The 17,638-nt window shown below is 54.9% G+C and overlaps 1 protein-coding gene across 3 annotated transcripts in view; it reads right to left on the reverse strand.

Annotated features, from left to right (window-relative positions):
- Positions 1-14,753: 14,753 nt before the first annotated feature.
- The window catches only part of erich3 (glutamate-rich 3), a 51,299-nt gene continuing 48,414 nt past the window's right edge, over positions 14,754-17,638 (reverse strand). For 2 of the 3 annotated variants that reach the window (XM_070886481.1, XM_070886478.1), the window contains one exon: positions 14,754-17,037. In XM_070886481.1, the coding sequence (XP_070742582.1) occupies positions 16,514-17,037 (524 nt within the window). In that variant the 3' untranslated portion in view covers positions 14,754-16,513. The remainder of the gene's footprint in view (positions 17,038-17,638) is intronic. The other variant, XM_070886480.1, reaches the window with a different exon arrangement.

Below are 17,638 nucleotides of genomic sequence, written 5' to 3' on the forward strand. Positions count from 1 at the left end.
TAATCATGGAGCCTTCTCCTCGTTAGTTGTTTAATTGTCCACCACCATTCATGAATGGATGTGGCAGGGCTGCAGAACTTTGATCTTATCCGTTGATGTGGGATCACTTAGCTCTGTCTATAGCATGCGTGTAGTCCAGTGTTGCAGCTTCCCCGGGTTGGCACCATAGTTTCAGATATACCTGGTGCTGCTCCTGGCATGCTCTTCTGCACTCCTCATTGAATCAGAGTTGGTTGCCTGGTTTGATGATAATACCAGGCCATGAGGTTTCAGATTGTGGTGGAATACAATTCTGCTGCTGCTGATCGTCCACAGTGCCTAATGGATGCTCAGTTTTGAGCTGCTAGATCTGTTTTGATATAGCATGGTGATGGTACCACACAACACGATGGAGGGTGTCCTCCGTGTGAAATATAGAAAATAGGTGCAGGAGTAGGTCATTCGGCTCTTCGAGCCTGCACCACCATTCAATATGATCACGGCTGATCATGCAACTTCAGTACCCCGTTCCTGCTTTCCATACCCCTTGATCCCTTTAGCCGTAAGGGCCACATCTCACTCCCTTTTGAATATATCTAACGAACAGGCCTCAACAACTTTCTGTGGTAGAGAATTCCACAGGTTCACAATTCTCTGAGTGAAGAAGTTTCTCCTCATCTCGGTCCTAAATGGCTTACCCCTTATCCTTAGACTGTGACCCCTGGTTCTGGACTTCCCCAACATCGGCAACATTCTTCCTGCATTTAACCTGTCCAGTCCCGTCAGAATTCTATATGTTTCTATGAGAATCCTTCTCATTCTTCTAAATTCCAGTGAATATAAGCCTAGTCGATCCAGTCTTTCTTCATATGTCAGTCCTGCCATACCGGGAATCAGGCTGGTGAACCTTCGCTGCACTCCCTCAATAGCAAGAATGTCCTTCCTCAGATTAGGAGACTAAAACTGTACACAATATTCAAGGTGTGGCCTCACCAAGGCTCTCTACAACTGCAGTAAAACCGCCCTGCTCCTATACTCAAATCCTCTCGCTATGAAGACAGGACTTCATCTCCTCAATGACTATGCGGTGGTCGCTGCTCCCAATGCTGTCATGGACAGATGCATCGGTGTCTGGTAGATTGGTGAGGACGAGGTCAATTAGGTTTTCCCCTTGTGTTGGTTCTCTCACCACCTGCCGCAGGCCCAGTCTGGCAGTTATATCCTTCAGGACTCGGCCAGCTCAGTCAGTAGCGGTGCTGCCAAGCCACTCTTGGTGATGGACATTGAAGTCCCCCACCCAGAGTACATTCTGTGCCCTTGCTACCCTCAGTGCTTCTGCCAAGTGGTGTCCAACATGGAGGAGTCCTGATTCATCAGCTGAGGGAGGGCGGTAGGTGGTAATCAGCAGGAGGTTTCCTTGCCCATGCTTGACCTGAAGCCATGAGACTTCATGGGGTCCAGAGTCAATGTTGAGGACTCCCAGGGCCACTCCCTCCCACCGGTATACCACTGTGCCACCATCTCGGGTGGGTCTGTCCCGCCGGTGGGACAGGATATACCCAGGGATGGTGGAGGAGGAGTCTGGGATATTGGTCAATATGTATGATGTTGAGAGTATGACTTGTTCTGTAATTCCCAAGCCGTCTATTGCTGGTGTGCAGCGGCCACCCCACGTTAAAAGAACTTACGCACAGGCACCTTCCACTTCGTTAATATGAAGTTCGGGACCTGGAATGTCAGGAACCTCATGGACACCCTCAACAGCAACAGGCTGGAACGCCGCACCGCCAAAGTTGCCCGGGAACTTGGATGTTTTGACATCGACATCGCCGCCCTAAGCGAGACCCGGCGGGCAGGGGAAGGCCAGCTCAAGGAACAAGGTGGAGGTTACACCTTCTTCTGGAAAGAGAAACCAGAGGCAGAATGCTGCCTCTACGGAGTCAGCTTCGCCATCAAAAATGACCGCCTCAAAGACTCCCCCTGCGGGATTAACGAACGCCTCATGACTCTTCGTATCACCCTATCCCAGAACCAATGCGCCTCAGTCATCAGTGCGTACGCCCCCACACTCGATGCAACGGATGAGGCTAAAGAGGGTTTTTATTCCAACCTCGAGATATCCTTGTCCCGCGTCCCCACGGGTGACAAATTGATCCTCCTGGGTGATTTTAATGCCAGTGTCGGCAAAGACACAGCCCTCTGGGGAGGCGTGATTGGCAGAGAGGGGGTAGGGAAAGCCAACTCCAGCGGTACCCTACTCCTGACAAAATGTCTTGAACATGAACTTGGCATCACCAACACCCTGCTCCACCAGAGGGACAAATATAAGGCATCGTGGCAACACCCTCGCTCCACACACTGGCACCTGCTTGACTATGCCATCGTCCGAGCCAGGGATCGCAAGGATGTGCACATCACCCGCGCCATGACAGGAGCTGACGACTGCTGGACAGACCAGCGCCTAATCCGATCCATCATCAACATTAACATAGCCCCAAAGCGAAGGGGACAGCAGAAGCAGTGCCACAAAAAAGTCAATGCCGGGGCACTGAGAGACCCAGCTAAGAGAGCCCTACACAGCCAGCGCCTCACAGCTAACCTGGTGTGCCTTGATGACCCTGAGATGCTGAATGCCCACAGCGCTTGGTCTGCCCTCCAGGCCTCTATAACCAGTGCCTGTGAAGAGACATTTGGTCACTCAACCAGGAAGCACCAGGACTGGTTTGATGAAAATGATCAGGAGATCAAAGAACTAATAGATCGCAAGCGCAAAGCATTTCTGAGCCTTAAACATCAATCCAACTTGGGAGCAGCAAAGCAGCATCATTGACAACTCAAGGCTGAGGTCCAACAAAAACCCGGGACCTAAAGAACAGATGGTGGATGGAGAAAGCACAGGAGATACAACAACTGGCAGACAGCCACAATATGCGAGGATTCTTCACTGCAGTCAAGGCCACCTACGGCCCAAACTCCCAAGGCCCCACCCCACTGCTGGCCAAGAACGGAGGAAACACTCATCAAGGACACTGAGGCAGTCAGGGCCCGCTGGAAGGAGCACTTCGAAGATCTCCTCAATCAAGACTCTGCCTTTGACCCAAGTGTTCTCGACTCCATCCTGCAGCATGTTACCCGCCACCACCTCAGTGAGACCCCAACACTGCACGAGGTAGAAAAAGCCATAAGTCAGCTTAAAAACAAGGCTACGGATGCGGATGGAATCCATGCTGAGGAATTGAAGTATGGCGGAGAGGCACTGTTGGCGCGGATACATGACCTCATCTCTCTCATCTGGAGGGAGGAGAGTATGCCGGGGGTTCTCAGAGATGCAGTATTCGTGACCATCTTTAAAAAAGGGGACAAGTCCGACTGCGGCAACTACAGAGGCATATGAAAGCATGGGCCTTACTCTTAATATCCATAAGACAAAGGTCCTCCACCAGCCTGTCCTCGCCGCACAGCACAGCCCCCCCAGCCATCAAGATTCACGGTGCGGCCCTGGACAACGTAGACCACTTCCCTTACCTTGGGAGCCTCTTATCAACAAAGGCAGACATTGATGCGGGGATTCAACATCGTCTCCAGTGTGCCAGTGCAGCCTTCAACCGCCTGAGGAAAAGAGTGTTCGAAGACCAGGCCCGAAAATCTACCACCAAGTTCAAGGTCCACAGCGCTGTAGTAATAATGATGCGGCGATTCAACATCGCCCTCCTGTATGGCTCAGAGGCATGGACAATGTACAGTAGACACCTCAAGTCGCTGGAGATATACCACCAACGATGTCTCCGCAAGATCCTGCAAATCCCCTGGGAGGACAGGCGCATCAACATCAGTGTCCTTGACCAGGCTAACATCCCCAGTATTGAAGCACTGACCATACTCGATCAGCTTCGCTGGGCAGGCTATATGGTTCGCATGCCAGACACGAGACTCCCTAAGCAAATGCGGGGCTCCTTCACAGCAAACGAGCCAAAGGTGGGCAGTGGAAACATTACAAGGATACCCTCAAAGCCTCCCTGATAAAGTGCGACATCACCACGGACACCTGGGAGTCCCTGGCTGAAGACCGCCCTAGGTGGAGAAAGTGCACCGGGAGGGCATTGAGCTCTTCGAATCTCAACGCCGAGAGCCTGAAGCGCAGGCAGCAGAAGGAGCACGCGGCAAATCAGTCCCACCCACCCTTCCCCCGACGAATGGCTGTCCCACCCGTGACAGAGTCTGTGGCCCTTGTATTGGACTGTTCAGCCACCAAAGAACTCACCAGGAGTGGAAGCAAGTCTTCCTCAATCCCGAGGGACTGCCTGTGATGATGACATAAGGAGATGGGACAATGAGCTCAGGATAATTAGTGACCGGCTTAATATTAAACATAACGAGCATCTGGATGTTTTCCGAACCTACGACCATACGAACAATGACGGACAGGTAAAGACTATCTGGTCCATCCAGCCTGTCCCACACAATCCCGATACATTGTGTAATACAATACATATTGTCCTCTCCACCCCACCCGAAACTATGTGATCTCCTGGGCAAAAAAACTGATTAAAAACCCAGGTCAATTTGGGAACAAACAATCTCGGAAATTCCTCTGCGACCCATCTGGGCAATTGAAACTAGTCTAGATCACTCTGGCCCTGAATTTCCTGCAGTACCTACCCTTCTGCAAGAGGTGATCTCTGCCCCCGCCAGAAACAGGTCCAGCTCTCACATGAAGGAATTCAATAAGTCGGCATCCACCACACGATCTGCACCCTCTTCCAGATGTCCACTAGTCTCTGGGAACCACCTCCTAGCATCTAAACTAGATCTGGCCCTACATAACTCGTGACCCCTGGTCCTCCCTAACCTAGGAAGTAGTTCTGGGGGTCTTGTTCACAACAATGTTCATCATGGCATAATGAATCAGCAAGGTCAGTGTGTGTGACTAGAGACCTATAAAGATCTTGAGCTTTCCTTGACAATTTGTAGAGTGTCAGGATCAAAAGGATCAAGGGACATTACATTCCTATTCAGCTTAAAGACACTGCATGCGTCGAAGACTTACAAGAACATAAGAAATAGGAGCAGAAGTAGGTCATACGCCCCCTCGAGCCTGCTCCGCCATTCAATGAGATCATGGCTGATCTGATCATGGACTCAGCTCCATTTTCCCGCCCGCTCCCCATAATCTCTTATCCCCTTATTGTTTAAAAAACTCTATTTCTGTCTTAAATTTATTCAATATCCCGGCTTCCACAGCTCTCTGAGGGAGCAAATTCCACAGATTTACAACTCTGAGAAAAAATTCCTCCTCGTCTCAGTTTTAAATGGGCGGCCACTTATTCTAAGATCATGCCCTCTAGTTCTAGTCTCCCCCATCAGTGAAACATCCTCTCTGCATCCACCTTGTCAAGCCCCCTCATAATCTTATACGTTGCGATAAGATCACCTCTCATTCTTCTGAATTCCAATGTGTAGAGGTTCAACCTACTCAACTTTTCCTCATAAGTCAACCCCCTCATCCCTGGAATCAACCTAGTGAACCTTCTCTGAACAGCCTCCAAAGCAAATATATCCTTTCGTAAATATGGAAACCAAAACTGCACGCAGTATTCCAGGTGTGGCCTCACCAATACCTTGTATAGCTGTAGCAAGGCTTCCCTGTTGTTATACTCCATCCCCTGTGCAATAAAGGCCAAGATACCATTGGCCTTCCTGATCACTTGCTTACCTGCATACTATCCTTTTATGTTTCATGCACAAGTACCCCCAGGTCCCGCTGTACTGTGGCACTTTGCAATCTTTCTCCATTCAAATAATAACTTGCTGTTTGATTTTTTTTCTGCCAAAGTGCATGACCTCACACTTTCCAACATTATACTCCATCTGCCAAATTTTTGCCCACTCACTTAGCCTGTCTATGTCCTTTTGCAGATTGGTCAAACACTGTAAAAGGATCGAGTTGCAGCCCATAAATTTGGTTGTCCGATTCAAATCTTCTTACAAGACCTATCAGGTGATTGTAAAAGATACTCCAGCACTATTTTGGAGTAGTGCGGGAGAGTTCTCCCCAATTGCCTGGGGTCACTATTTGTCCTTCAACCAACATGGCTTAAATAACAAAGACGATCTGCCCATTATCACGTTGCGGTTAGAGGGATTTCGCGGTGCATAATTTGGTTGTCCTGTTTCACCGACATTGCAACAGCGACTACACTTCAAAAAAAATAAAATACTTCGTTGTCTGTAAAGCGCTTTGGAATGACCTGAAGTGGTGAAATGTCACTGTGTAAATGCAAGTTTTTTCTGTTGCTCATTCATCACTTTGCTGAATAATTTAGTGCAATGTGATCGTAAGATGAGTGTAAGGGAAAGTGTGTAACTTACTCTGCAGATATTGTGCGGATCCCTTTTCCGTCTCGTCTCCGCTTGCCAGCACATCCTCCTCTTCCGTGCTGGAATCGCTGGGCTCCGGCTCAGAATTGCATCGCCGCCCTTCCTTAATGGCATTCGCGATTTTCTCCTGCACGGACTTGCGTTGCCCTGTGATGCCGCGTGGCAGATTGGGGAGGGAGTGGGTGTGAAGGGGGCGGAGAAGCCAGTCGCAGACGGAGCGTAAGCCGATCGCAGTCGACGAAGGAGTTGGGGGGAGGGGGTAATTCACAGACGGGAATCGCAAAAACAAGGCAAAGGTGGAGGTTAGAAACTGCGGCCAAAGCGCATCGTGGTTTGCACGAGTTTAAACGGTAAAGCAAACCTCATCCCCTTCCCCCGCCGCACACAATCACATACCTCCCCCCCCCCCCGCACACAGTCACACCTCCCCCGCCCCCCGCCCTGCACACAGTCACACCTCCCCCCGCACACAGCCACACCTCCCCCGCACACAGTCACACCCCACCCCCCCGCACACAGTCACACCTCCCCCGCCACCCCCCGCACACAGTCACACCCCACCCCCCCGCACACAGTCACACCCCACCCCCCCGCACACAGTCACACCTCCCCCGCCCCCGCCCCGCACACAGTCACACCTCCCCCGCACACAGTCACACCTCCCCCCGCACACAGTCACACCTCCCCCGCCCCCCGCCCCCGCCCCGCACACAGTCACACCCCACCCCCCCCACACAGTCACACCTCCCCCGCCCCGCACACAGTCACACCTCCCCCGCCCCCGCCCCCGCCCCGCACACAGTCACACCCCACCCCCCCCACACAGTCACACCTCCCCCGCCCCGCACACAGTCACACCTCCCCCGCCCCCCCCCGCACAGTCACACCCCACCCCCCCCACACAGTCACACCTCCCCCGCCCCCCACACACACCACCCCCCCCACACAGTCACACCTCCCCCGCCCCCCCCCCGCAGTCACACCTCCCCCGCCCCCCCCCGCACAGTCACACCCCACCCCCCCACACAGTCACACCTCCCCCGCCCCCGCCCGCACACAGTCACACCTTCCCCCGCCCCCGCCCCGCACACAGTCACACCTCCCCCGCCCGCACACAGTCACACCTCCCCCCCCCCGCACACAGTCACACCTCCCCCGCCCGCACACAGTCACACCTCCCCCGCCCCCCCCCGCACACAGTCACACCTCCCCCGCCCGCACACAGTCACACCTCCCCCCCCCCGCACACAGTCACACCTCCCCCGCCCGCACACAGTCACACCTCCCCCGCCCCCCCCCGCACACAGTCACACCTCCCCCGCCCGCACACAGTCACACCTCCCCCGCCCCCCCCCGCACACAGTCACACCTCCCCCGCCCCCCCCCCCGCACACAGTCACACCTCCCCCGCCCCGCACACAGTCACACCCCCCCCGCCCGCACACAGTCACACCTCCCCCGCCCCCCCCCCCGCACACAGTCACACCTCCCCCCCCCCGCACACAGTCACACCTCCCCCCCCCCGCACACAGTCACACCTCCCCCCCCCCGCACACAGTCACACCTCCCCCGCCCGCACACAGTCACACCTCCCCCGCCCCGCACACAGTCACACCTCCCCCGCCCCGCACACAGTCACACCTCCCCCCCCCCGCACACAGTCACACCTCCCCCCCCCCGCACACAGTCACACCTCCCCCGCCCGCACACAGTCACACCTCCCCCGCCCCGCACACAGTCACACCTCCCCCGCCCCGCACACAGTCACACCTCCCCCGCCCCGCACACAGTCACACCTCCCCCCCCCCGCACACAGTCACACCTCCCCCCCCCCGCACACAGTCACACCTCCCCCCCCCCGCACACAGTCACACCTCCCCCCCCCCGCACACAGTCACACCTCCCCCGCCCGCACACAGTCACACCTCCCCCGCCCCGCACACAGTCACACCTCCCCCGCACACAGTCACACCTCCCCCGCCACCCGCCCCGCACAGTCACACCTCCCCCCGCACACAGTCACACCTCCCCCGCCCCGCACACAGTCACACCTCCCCCGCCACCCGCCCCGCACAGTCACACCTCCCCCGCACACAGTCACACCTCCCCCGCCACCCCCCGCACAGTCACACCTCCCCCCGCACACAGTCACACCTCCCCCCGCACACAGTCACACCTCCCCCGCCCCGCACACAGTCACACCTCTCCCCGCACACAGTCACACCTCCCCCCGCCCCGCACACAGTCACACCTCCCCCCGCACACAGTCACACCTCCCCCGCCACCCGCCCCGCACAGTCACACCTCTCCCCGCACACAGTCACACCTCCCCCGCCACCCCCCGCACAGTCACACCTCCCCCCGCACACAGTCACACCTCCCCCCGCACACAGTCACACCTCCCCCCGCACACAGTCACACCTCCCCCCGCACACAGTCACACCTCCCCCGCACACAGTCACACCCCACCCCCCCCCGCACACAGTCACACCTCCCCCGCCCCGCACACAGTCACACCTCCCCCGCCCCGCACACAGTCACACCTCCCCCGCCACCCGCCCCGCACAGTCACACCTCCCCCCGCACACAGTCACACCTCCCCCGCCCCGCACACAGTCACACCTCTCCCCGCACACAGTCACACCCCACCCCCCCCCGCACACAGTCACACCTCCCCCGCCCCGCACACAGTCACACCTCCCCCGCCCCGCACACAGTCACACCTCCCCCGCCACCCGCCCCGCACAGTCACACCTCCCCCCGCACACAGTCACACCTCCCCCGCCCCGCACACAGTCACACCTCTCCCCCCACACAGTCACACCTCCCCCCGCCCCCCCCCGCACACAGTCACACCTCCCCCCGCACACAGTCACACCTCCCCCGCCACCCCCACACAGTCACACCTCCCCCCGCACACAGTCACACCTCCCCCGCCCCCCCCACACACAGTCACACCCCACCCCCCCCCGCACACAGTCACACCTCCCCCGCCCCGCACACAGTCACACCTCACCCCCCGCACACAGTCACACCCCCCCCCCCCCGTAGTCACCCCCCCCGCACAAAGTCACACCTCTCCCGCCCCGCACACAGTCACACCTCACCCCCCGCACACAGTCACACCACCCCCCCCCCGCAGTCACACCCCCCCCGCACACAGTCACACACCCTCTCCCCGCACACAGTCACACCCCCCCCCCCCCGTAGTCACCCCCCCCGCACAAAGTCACACCTCTCCCGCCCCGCACACAGTCACACCTCACCCCCCGCACACAGTCACACCACCCCCCCCCCGCAGTCACACCCCCCCCGCACACAGTCACACACCCTCTCCCCGCACACAGTCACACAATGTCACCCCCCCGGCAGACAGTCACACTTACCCCCCCCCTCCCACACACACAGTCACACCTTCCTTCCTCCCCACCACCCCCCCACCCACCCAGTCAACACACAGTCACACAGTGTCCCACCCCCCCGCCCCACACACCGTCACATAACGTCACACAGCTCATGCTACACTTAAGTGAGACAGGGCAACACTTTCACACAATCAGAAAATACCGGCCATGCATCACACGGCAATAACACATGCAGCAGTAACAGGGAGCAGTCGGCAGGGCGATGCACTTATTTCTGCACATTTACTCAGTCTCCCAATACCCGGGAATGAGGTGAAAACTAAGGGTGAATAAAGGGTCAAGTTCTTTCGATGTAAATCCAAATCACGGAATCTCACAGCACAGGAGGAGGCCATTCGGCCCATCGTGCCTGTGCCGGCTCTGTGACAGAGCGATCCAATCAGTCCCACTTCCCGCTCTTTCCCCACAGCCCGGCACATCTTTCCCCTTCAAGTATTTATCCAACTCCCTTTTGAAGGTTACTTTCTGGCAGCGCGTTCCTGATCACAACAACTCGCTGCGTAAAAACATTTCTCCTCATCTCCCTCTCTGGTTTTCTGGCAGGGAGTTAGATGTGGCCCTTACGGCTAAAGGGATCAAGGGGTATGGAGAGAAAGCAGGAAAGGGGTACTGAGGTGAATGATCAGCCATAATCTTATTGAATGGTGGTGCAGGCTCGAGGGGCCGAATGGCCTACTCCTGCACCTATTTTCTATGTTTCTATGATACCGGGGATGAAAGGGTTAGATGATGAGGACAGTTTGCATAGACTGGGCTTCTGTTCCCTTGAGTTTCAAAGATTAAAGGGCTGATCTAACGAGGTGTTTAAGATGATCAAAGGAGTTGATAGTTTCTCTAGGAGTCTACCTAATTCCCTCTGGTCAGGGGGAGTCCAGAACAAGGGGTCATCACCTTAAAATTAGAGCCAGGCCGTTCAGGGGTGATGTCAGGATCACAGTGCTTTGTGGAAATCTGGAACTCGCTCTCTCAAAAAGCTGTTGTGGCAGGAGGTGTTAATTGGAACTTTCGAAACAGAGATCGCTAGACTTTCATTGGGTAAGGGTAGTGAGGGATATGGAGACAAGCTGGGTTAATGGAGTTAAGATACAAATCAGCGATGATCAGATAAAATGGTAGAAGCCAGCTCGAGTGGCTGAATGGCCTCCTCCTGTTCCCAATATTCCTAGCGATAACTAGCGGTTGGGGGAACATGTTCCCAAGCTCGCCTGGAGGAATACTTTGCATCAAAAGTACTTTCCCCAACCCTTACGGTTTTTCAGTCATGTTATTTGTATCATGTGCCTTTCGAACACGAGTCTGTTCTCATGTTTATATGTCACTCAATAATGAGTGTTTGCATATTAAAAAGGCCGTTATTTCATACACATCTGCCCATAATCTGCATTTATTGCTGCATCAGAATTAGTCAAAGTACAATCAACCTTGAATAAGTCAGTAAATCTACATCATGTAACTTACAAGAGAGGATCAGTAATAGCTATATCCATATATCGGAACGCTGAATCCCCATTATCCGCATCCCAAATATCGGTCAAAACCTGCCAAGGACTAAGTCTTGTGAGAGAAATTGGGGGGGATTTTAACCCGAGTCGCTCAGCAGAAACCTGGCGGGCGGGTAGTTAAACTCGCCCCGGCTATAACCTGCCCGAGAGATGCCATGATCACAACATCGGCGATTGGAACCCGCTCTCCTGAGCAGGCAGCAAGGACAGGCGCCCCGAACCTACAGGGTCCTTCTTCACGTGGGCATGTTGTGGTCCGATGACATCACTGAGACCCAACTGTAATTTTAACTCTGGGCCTGAACGGGGAATCCGCCCGCAGTTAAAAATCGGGACCCAATTGCCTCTTTTTGTCAAACGTTTCTTTCCTTATTTATTTGTGTTTCATTTCCCCGTTTATGAAGCGAATAATGCAATTTGTTCCTGAGCCTGGTGTTTTACAGTAACTCTAGTCTGTTCAGTTGTTTTGTATTTATTCATTCGCAGGATGTGGGTGTTGCTGGCAAGGCTCAAAATCACAAGGGGTCTGGAGAGAGTAGACCGAGAGAAACTGTTCCCATTGGTGGAAGGGTGGAGAACCAGAGGTCACAGATTTAAGGTGATTGGCAAAAGAACCAAAGGCGACACGAGCGAATGGTTAGGATCTGGAATGCGCTGCCTGAGAGGGTGGTGGAGGCAGACTCCATCACTGCTTTCAAAAGGGAGTTGGATAAGTACGTGAAGGAAAAAAAATTGCAGGGCTATGGGGAAAGGGACTAACTAAAGCACATTATTTTTCAAATTATTACAAAATGCTGCTGTACAGAGGGACCTGGGGGTCCTTGTGCATGGAACACAAGAAGTTAGTATACATGTACAGCAAGTAATCAGGAAGGCAAATGGAATGTTGGCCTTTATTGCAAGGGGGATAGAGTATAAAAGCTACAACTGTACAGGGTATTGGTGAGGCCACACCTGGAGTATTGCGACAGTTTTGGTCTCCGTATTTAAGGAGGGATATACTTGCATTGGAGGCTGTTCAGAGAAGGTTCACTGGGTTGATTCCGGAGATGAAGGAGTTGTCTTATGAAGAAAGGTTGAGCAGGTTGGGCTTATACTCATTGGAGTTTAGAAAAATGAGAGGTGATCTTATTGAAATGTGTAAGATTCTGAGGGGGCTGGACAGGGTAGATGCAGAGAGGATGTTTCCCCTCATGGGGGAATCTGGAACTAGTGGCATAGTTTCAGAATAAGGGGTCGCCAATTTAAAACTGAGATGAGGAGGAATTTCTTCTCTCAGAGGGTTGTAAATCTGTGGAATTCTCTGCCCCAGAGAGATGTGGAGGCTGGGTCATTGAATATATTTAAGGCGGGGATAGACAGATTTTTGAGCGATAAGGGAGTCAAGGGTTATGGGGAGCGGGCGGGGAAGTGGAACTGAGTCCATGATCAGATCAGCCATGATCTTTATTGAATGGTGGAGCAGGCTCGAGGGCCCAAATGGCCTACTCCTGCTTCTTATGTTCTTAAGCTCTTGCAGAGAGCCAGCATGGGCTTAACAGGCTGAATGGCTTCCTTCTATGCTGTAACCATTCAATGATGTGATGATTCTATGAAGACCTGCATGTATTGCCCATCCCCCAGATGCCCTTTGAGAAGATGATAGTGGGCCTACTTCTTGAGTTCGTATTTCAGAGGATCATGAAGCGTTAACCACTTGGGGCGTGGACTGGAGTCACAAGTAGGCCCGACCGGGGGGAATGAGGGCCTGTAAGGACATGAGTCAGCCGGTTCAGTCCACTTACAAAAAAAGAATGGCTTCCACGGTCATCTTGTCCTAGTGCGAGCCTTGCCACCGAGTACCAGATCTTACTGACGTCAATTTGCAACTTGACCTGGTGGGATTTGAACTCGCCCCCTCTGGGCGACGAGTTGAGTAACTGTAGCCACTGCACAACGTTACCAACCAGCCCCCGATACAGTGGGAAACCCCCCCCCTAACCCTGTGGAGAATGGGAGTCCAGTACCATCGTCGCGACCAATCGGCAGCTCCCTGTTTAGTACTTGCTGCACAACGCAGACACTAAAACCTAAAAAAAAACGGAATCACCAATACACAACACACCGAGCAGGTGAAATGCAAAACAAAAATATATCAAGTGGGATACAACAAGCAAATGGCACAATTCGCCTGGTTTGGGTACAATACAATACAATACAATACAATGAGAGAGGGAGCTTGTGGTTATCTGATAGAAATGCAGCTCTCTGCCACTGCCATTTAACGGCAAGGGTTACACACATCAAGGCGAACATTGGTAAGGGTTACACTGCCTCTGCTCATCTGCCGCTGAAACCCTCGGCCCGTGCCACATGTTGAGGACTCCTGTTGGCCAGCACTCCCATCCATGTTCCCGGTTCACCTGGTCGGAGATTTGGGCCACAGCTGTGGAATTTCCAACTTGTCCTTGCTCCTTAAAATATTCACCCTTTTAAATCCAAGCCCCGTCTTCCCTCGTCCGCTATTTAACTCGTCGTTGTCCCCTCAGTTAAGCAGTAAGCTGTGGATCTTTATCCCCACAGGTTTATCACAATAATTTCAACCTTTAACGTTGCAAAGACATCCCAAAACAGGGGGGTAGGGGCCAGGTTGGAGCAGGGAGAGGGGGAATAAGTGCTGGGCTCAAAGACACGAAGCACCAAGGAGCAAGGGGGAAGAGGGGAGGAGAGGGGACGAGGGAAAGAGACGAGAGAGAGGGAGGGCATGGGAGAGGGAGGGCACGGGAGGGGGAGGGCACGGGAGGGGGAGGGGGGGGAAGAGGGGGGAGGAGGGGGAGGGGGAGGGGGGGCGAAGAGGGGGGAGAAGGGGGAGGGGGAGAGGGAGGGGGAGGGGGAGGGGGAGAGAAGGGGAGGGAGAGAGGAGGGGAGGGGAGAGGGAGGGGGAGAGGAGGGGGAGGGGGAGGGGGAGGGGGAGGGGGAGGGGGAGAGGAGGGGGAGGGGGAGAGGAGGGGGGGAGGAGGGGGAGGTGGAGAGGAGGGGGAGAGGAGGGGGAGAGGAGGGGGAGGGGAGAGGAGGGGAGGGGGGAGGAGGGGGAGGGGAGGAGGGGGAGGGGGAGGGGGAGAGGGAGGGGGAGAGGAGGGGAGAGCAGGGGGAGGGGGAGAGGGAGAGGGAGAGGGAGAGGGACGGGGAGGGGGAGAGAGGGGGGGAGAGAGAGGGGGAGAGGGAGGGGGAGAGGGAGGGGGAGAGGGAGGGGGAGAGGGAGGGGGAGAGGGAGGGGGAGAGGGAGGGGGAGAGGAAGTGGAGAGGAGGGGGAGGGGGGGAGGAGGGGTAGGAGGAGGGGGAGGGGGAGAGGAGGGTGAGGGGGAGAGGAGGGTGAGGGAGAGAGGGGGAGGGGGAGGGGGAGGGGGAAAGGGAGGGGGGAGAGGAAGGGGAGGGGAGAGGGAGAGGGAGAGGGAGGGGGAGAGGGAGGGGGAGAGGAGGTGGAGAGGAGGGGGAGGTAGAGGAGGGGGAGGTGGAGGAGGGGGAGGTGGAGGAGGGGGAGGGGGGGAGGAGGGGTAGGAGGAGGGGGAGGGGGAGAGGAGGGTGAGGGGGAGAGGAGGGTGAGGGGGAGAGGAGGGTGAGGGGGAGAGGAGGGGGAGGGGGAGAGGGAGCACAGCTTTGTAAATAAAGATGTGGATGGGCTGAGGGATGGGGGCGACAAGTCATATTGCACCAAACCAAGAGGACTTGTTGTGACCAGGTTTCACAACAAGAATAGCCTAATGTTTTCGGCTAAATCTGAGTCTAGAGTCTATCCTGGATTAGACCTGGTGTGAGCAGTGCTGCTTACTCAGATTCAGCAGTTTCTCAATCCTCGATAAGATGGTTTGTACGGTGACCAGTCTCGTGGGGCACTGTGCGATCAGTCCTTTGTTGGGTAAATCGAGCAGCAACTTTTGATTTACAGGAACTTTGTGTTGCGAAGGTGGGTCTAAACCCACACTGCCTCCCTTTGAAATACCTCCACGTGCTATTTTGACCAAGTTGCTAACCTGGTTAAAAATGCGGGTTACCCCCGTGAGCAAGACAGTTAAGCCCCTTGGGTAAGACAGCAGAACGAAGAATTGCAAACACGTTGTGTTAATTATCACCAGGAATATTACATTCTGTCCTGAACAGAAATCTGTCGAACTCAAGGGGACATAACTTGGTCTTGGGTGGCAGAGAGCATTGGGCGATAGCGAATCAGAATTCAGCACCTCCGGCAAAGATTAATTTATACTCCATCATCTCCAGGGATCCACTATCTGAACCCATTCGTTCATATTTCAAGGGGAAGTTAGATAAACACATGAGGGAGAAAGGAATGGAAGGTTAGAACAGTTCTGGTCTCCATATTATAAAAAGGATATAGAGGCACTTGAGAAAGTGCAGAAAAAGATTCACAAGGATGATACCAGAACTGAGAGCTTATAACGATCAGGAAAGGATGAACAGCCTGGGGCTCTAGTCTCGAGAAAAGGGAAGGCTAAGGGGTGACCTGATAGATTATGAAGCGGTTTGATTTACAGATAGATGAGTTTACACCTGTGGGGGAGACCAGAACTCGGGGCCATCAGTATAAAACAGTCACTAATAAATCCAATGGGGAATTCAGGAGAAACTTCTTTACCCAGAGAGCGGTGAGAATGTGGAACTCGCTGCCCCAGGGAGGGGTTGAGGTGAATAGTATCGATGCATTTAAGGGGAAGATGGATAAACACACGAGGGAGAAAGGAATAGAAGGATATGGGGATAGGGGGAGATGGAGAGGGGTGGGAGGGGGCTGGTGTGGAGCATAAACCCCGGCACGGAGCGGTGGGGCATAAACCCCGGCACGGAGCGGTGGGGCATAAACCCCGGCACGGAGCGCTGGGCCCAATGGCCTGTTTCTGGGCTGTAAAATCCACCTAATATTTATTGAGCGCAGATGCACATTCTATGAGATTCACCACAGCTCTTTACACAAACACACACCAAAAACGACTGGTCATAATTAGCTCAAATCTTTGCAAAAGCAGATGTGTTTTCTCATCACTGGACACACGCAGGGAAGACTAAACCCTCCATGCGACGCAGTTTTAATTGACATGTTGTAACTGCATCTCTTCAGGCTGTGACTGTGTTTTGGGTTTGGGGAAATGCAGCCATGATCAACACTGTAACTAAAAGTGAGGCAGGAGCTGGGGACACCACATGCAGGAAACAAGGCAGGGTCGGGGCAGTCTGACTTTACTTACCCGCAGCGGATCTCCCAGACTCGCAGAGTTCCGCAGCGCAAACGTCCAAAGCTGTGTCTTCGGGCTTTCTGACATGGACCTCCACAGCAATTACAGGACCCCCGGTCCCTTCCACGCCGCCGATCTCTCGACTGACGTTCGCCTCCCGCCCCTCTTCCACCTCTCTGCCGCTGACAGCTTTTCCCTGGGTGTCCCCGGCCGTTACCGACGCGGGCCCATCCTCTCCCGCCGGCACCGCGCCGGTTTGCTCCGCGATCTCTTCCGCCACCTCCACCGAGGCCCCTCCTTCCGGGACTTTTTCGTCGCCCCTCTCGCCGTCGCTTGCGGCCCTGGGCTCACGGCCGCCCTGCTCCGGTGATCCCGGAGCTGTTCCCACTTCTTCGGCAGTCGCGTGGGCCGGCTCGTCTTCGGCAAGGGCGCGCTCTCGCTCTCCCGCTGCTTCACCGTCGGACTCCTCACTGCCCCTCGGGGAGTCAGATGAACTGCGCAACGACACTCGTGACCTTCGACCCTCTGCTGAAGCAAGTGTAGAAAAGCATCGCTTGTTACTTGTTGTGTTGATGTAGACAACAGCTTGCATTTATATAGCGCCTTTAAATGTAGTAAAATGTCCCAAGGCACTTCACACGGGCGATTATCAAACAGAACCGGACAGCGAGCCACGTGAGGGGACATTAGGGCAGGCGACCAAAAGCTTGGCCAAAGAGGGAGGTTTTAAGGGGCATCTTAAAAGGAGGAAAAAAAGAGGCGGAGAGGTTTAGGGAGGGAGTTCCAGAGCTTGGGGCCGCTGAAGGCACGGCCACCGATGGTGGGGCGATGATAATCGGGGATGCGCAAGAGGCCGGAATTGGAGGAGTGCAGAGATCTCGGAGGGCTACAGGGGCTGGAGGAGGTTACAAAGATAGGGAGGGGATGAGGGCCATGGAGGAATTTGAAGATAAGGATGGGAATTTTAAAATCGAGGTGTTGCCTGACTGGGAGGCAATGTAGGGCAGCGAGCACAGGGGGTGATGGGTGAGCGGGACTCGGTGTGAGTTAGGACACGGGTCAGTGAGCACAGAGGGTGATGGGTGAGTGGGACTGGGTGCAAGTTAGGACACTGGGCAGTGAGCACAGA

This window comes from Pristiophorus japonicus, chromosome 8 (assembly GCF_044704955.1).
Source record: "Pristiophorus japonicus isolate sPriJap1 chromosome 8, sPriJap1.hap1, whole genome shotgun sequence".
In the NCBI taxonomy this organism is placed as follows: Eukaryota; Metazoa; Chordata; class Chondrichthyes; family Pristiophoridae; genus Pristiophorus; species Pristiophorus japonicus.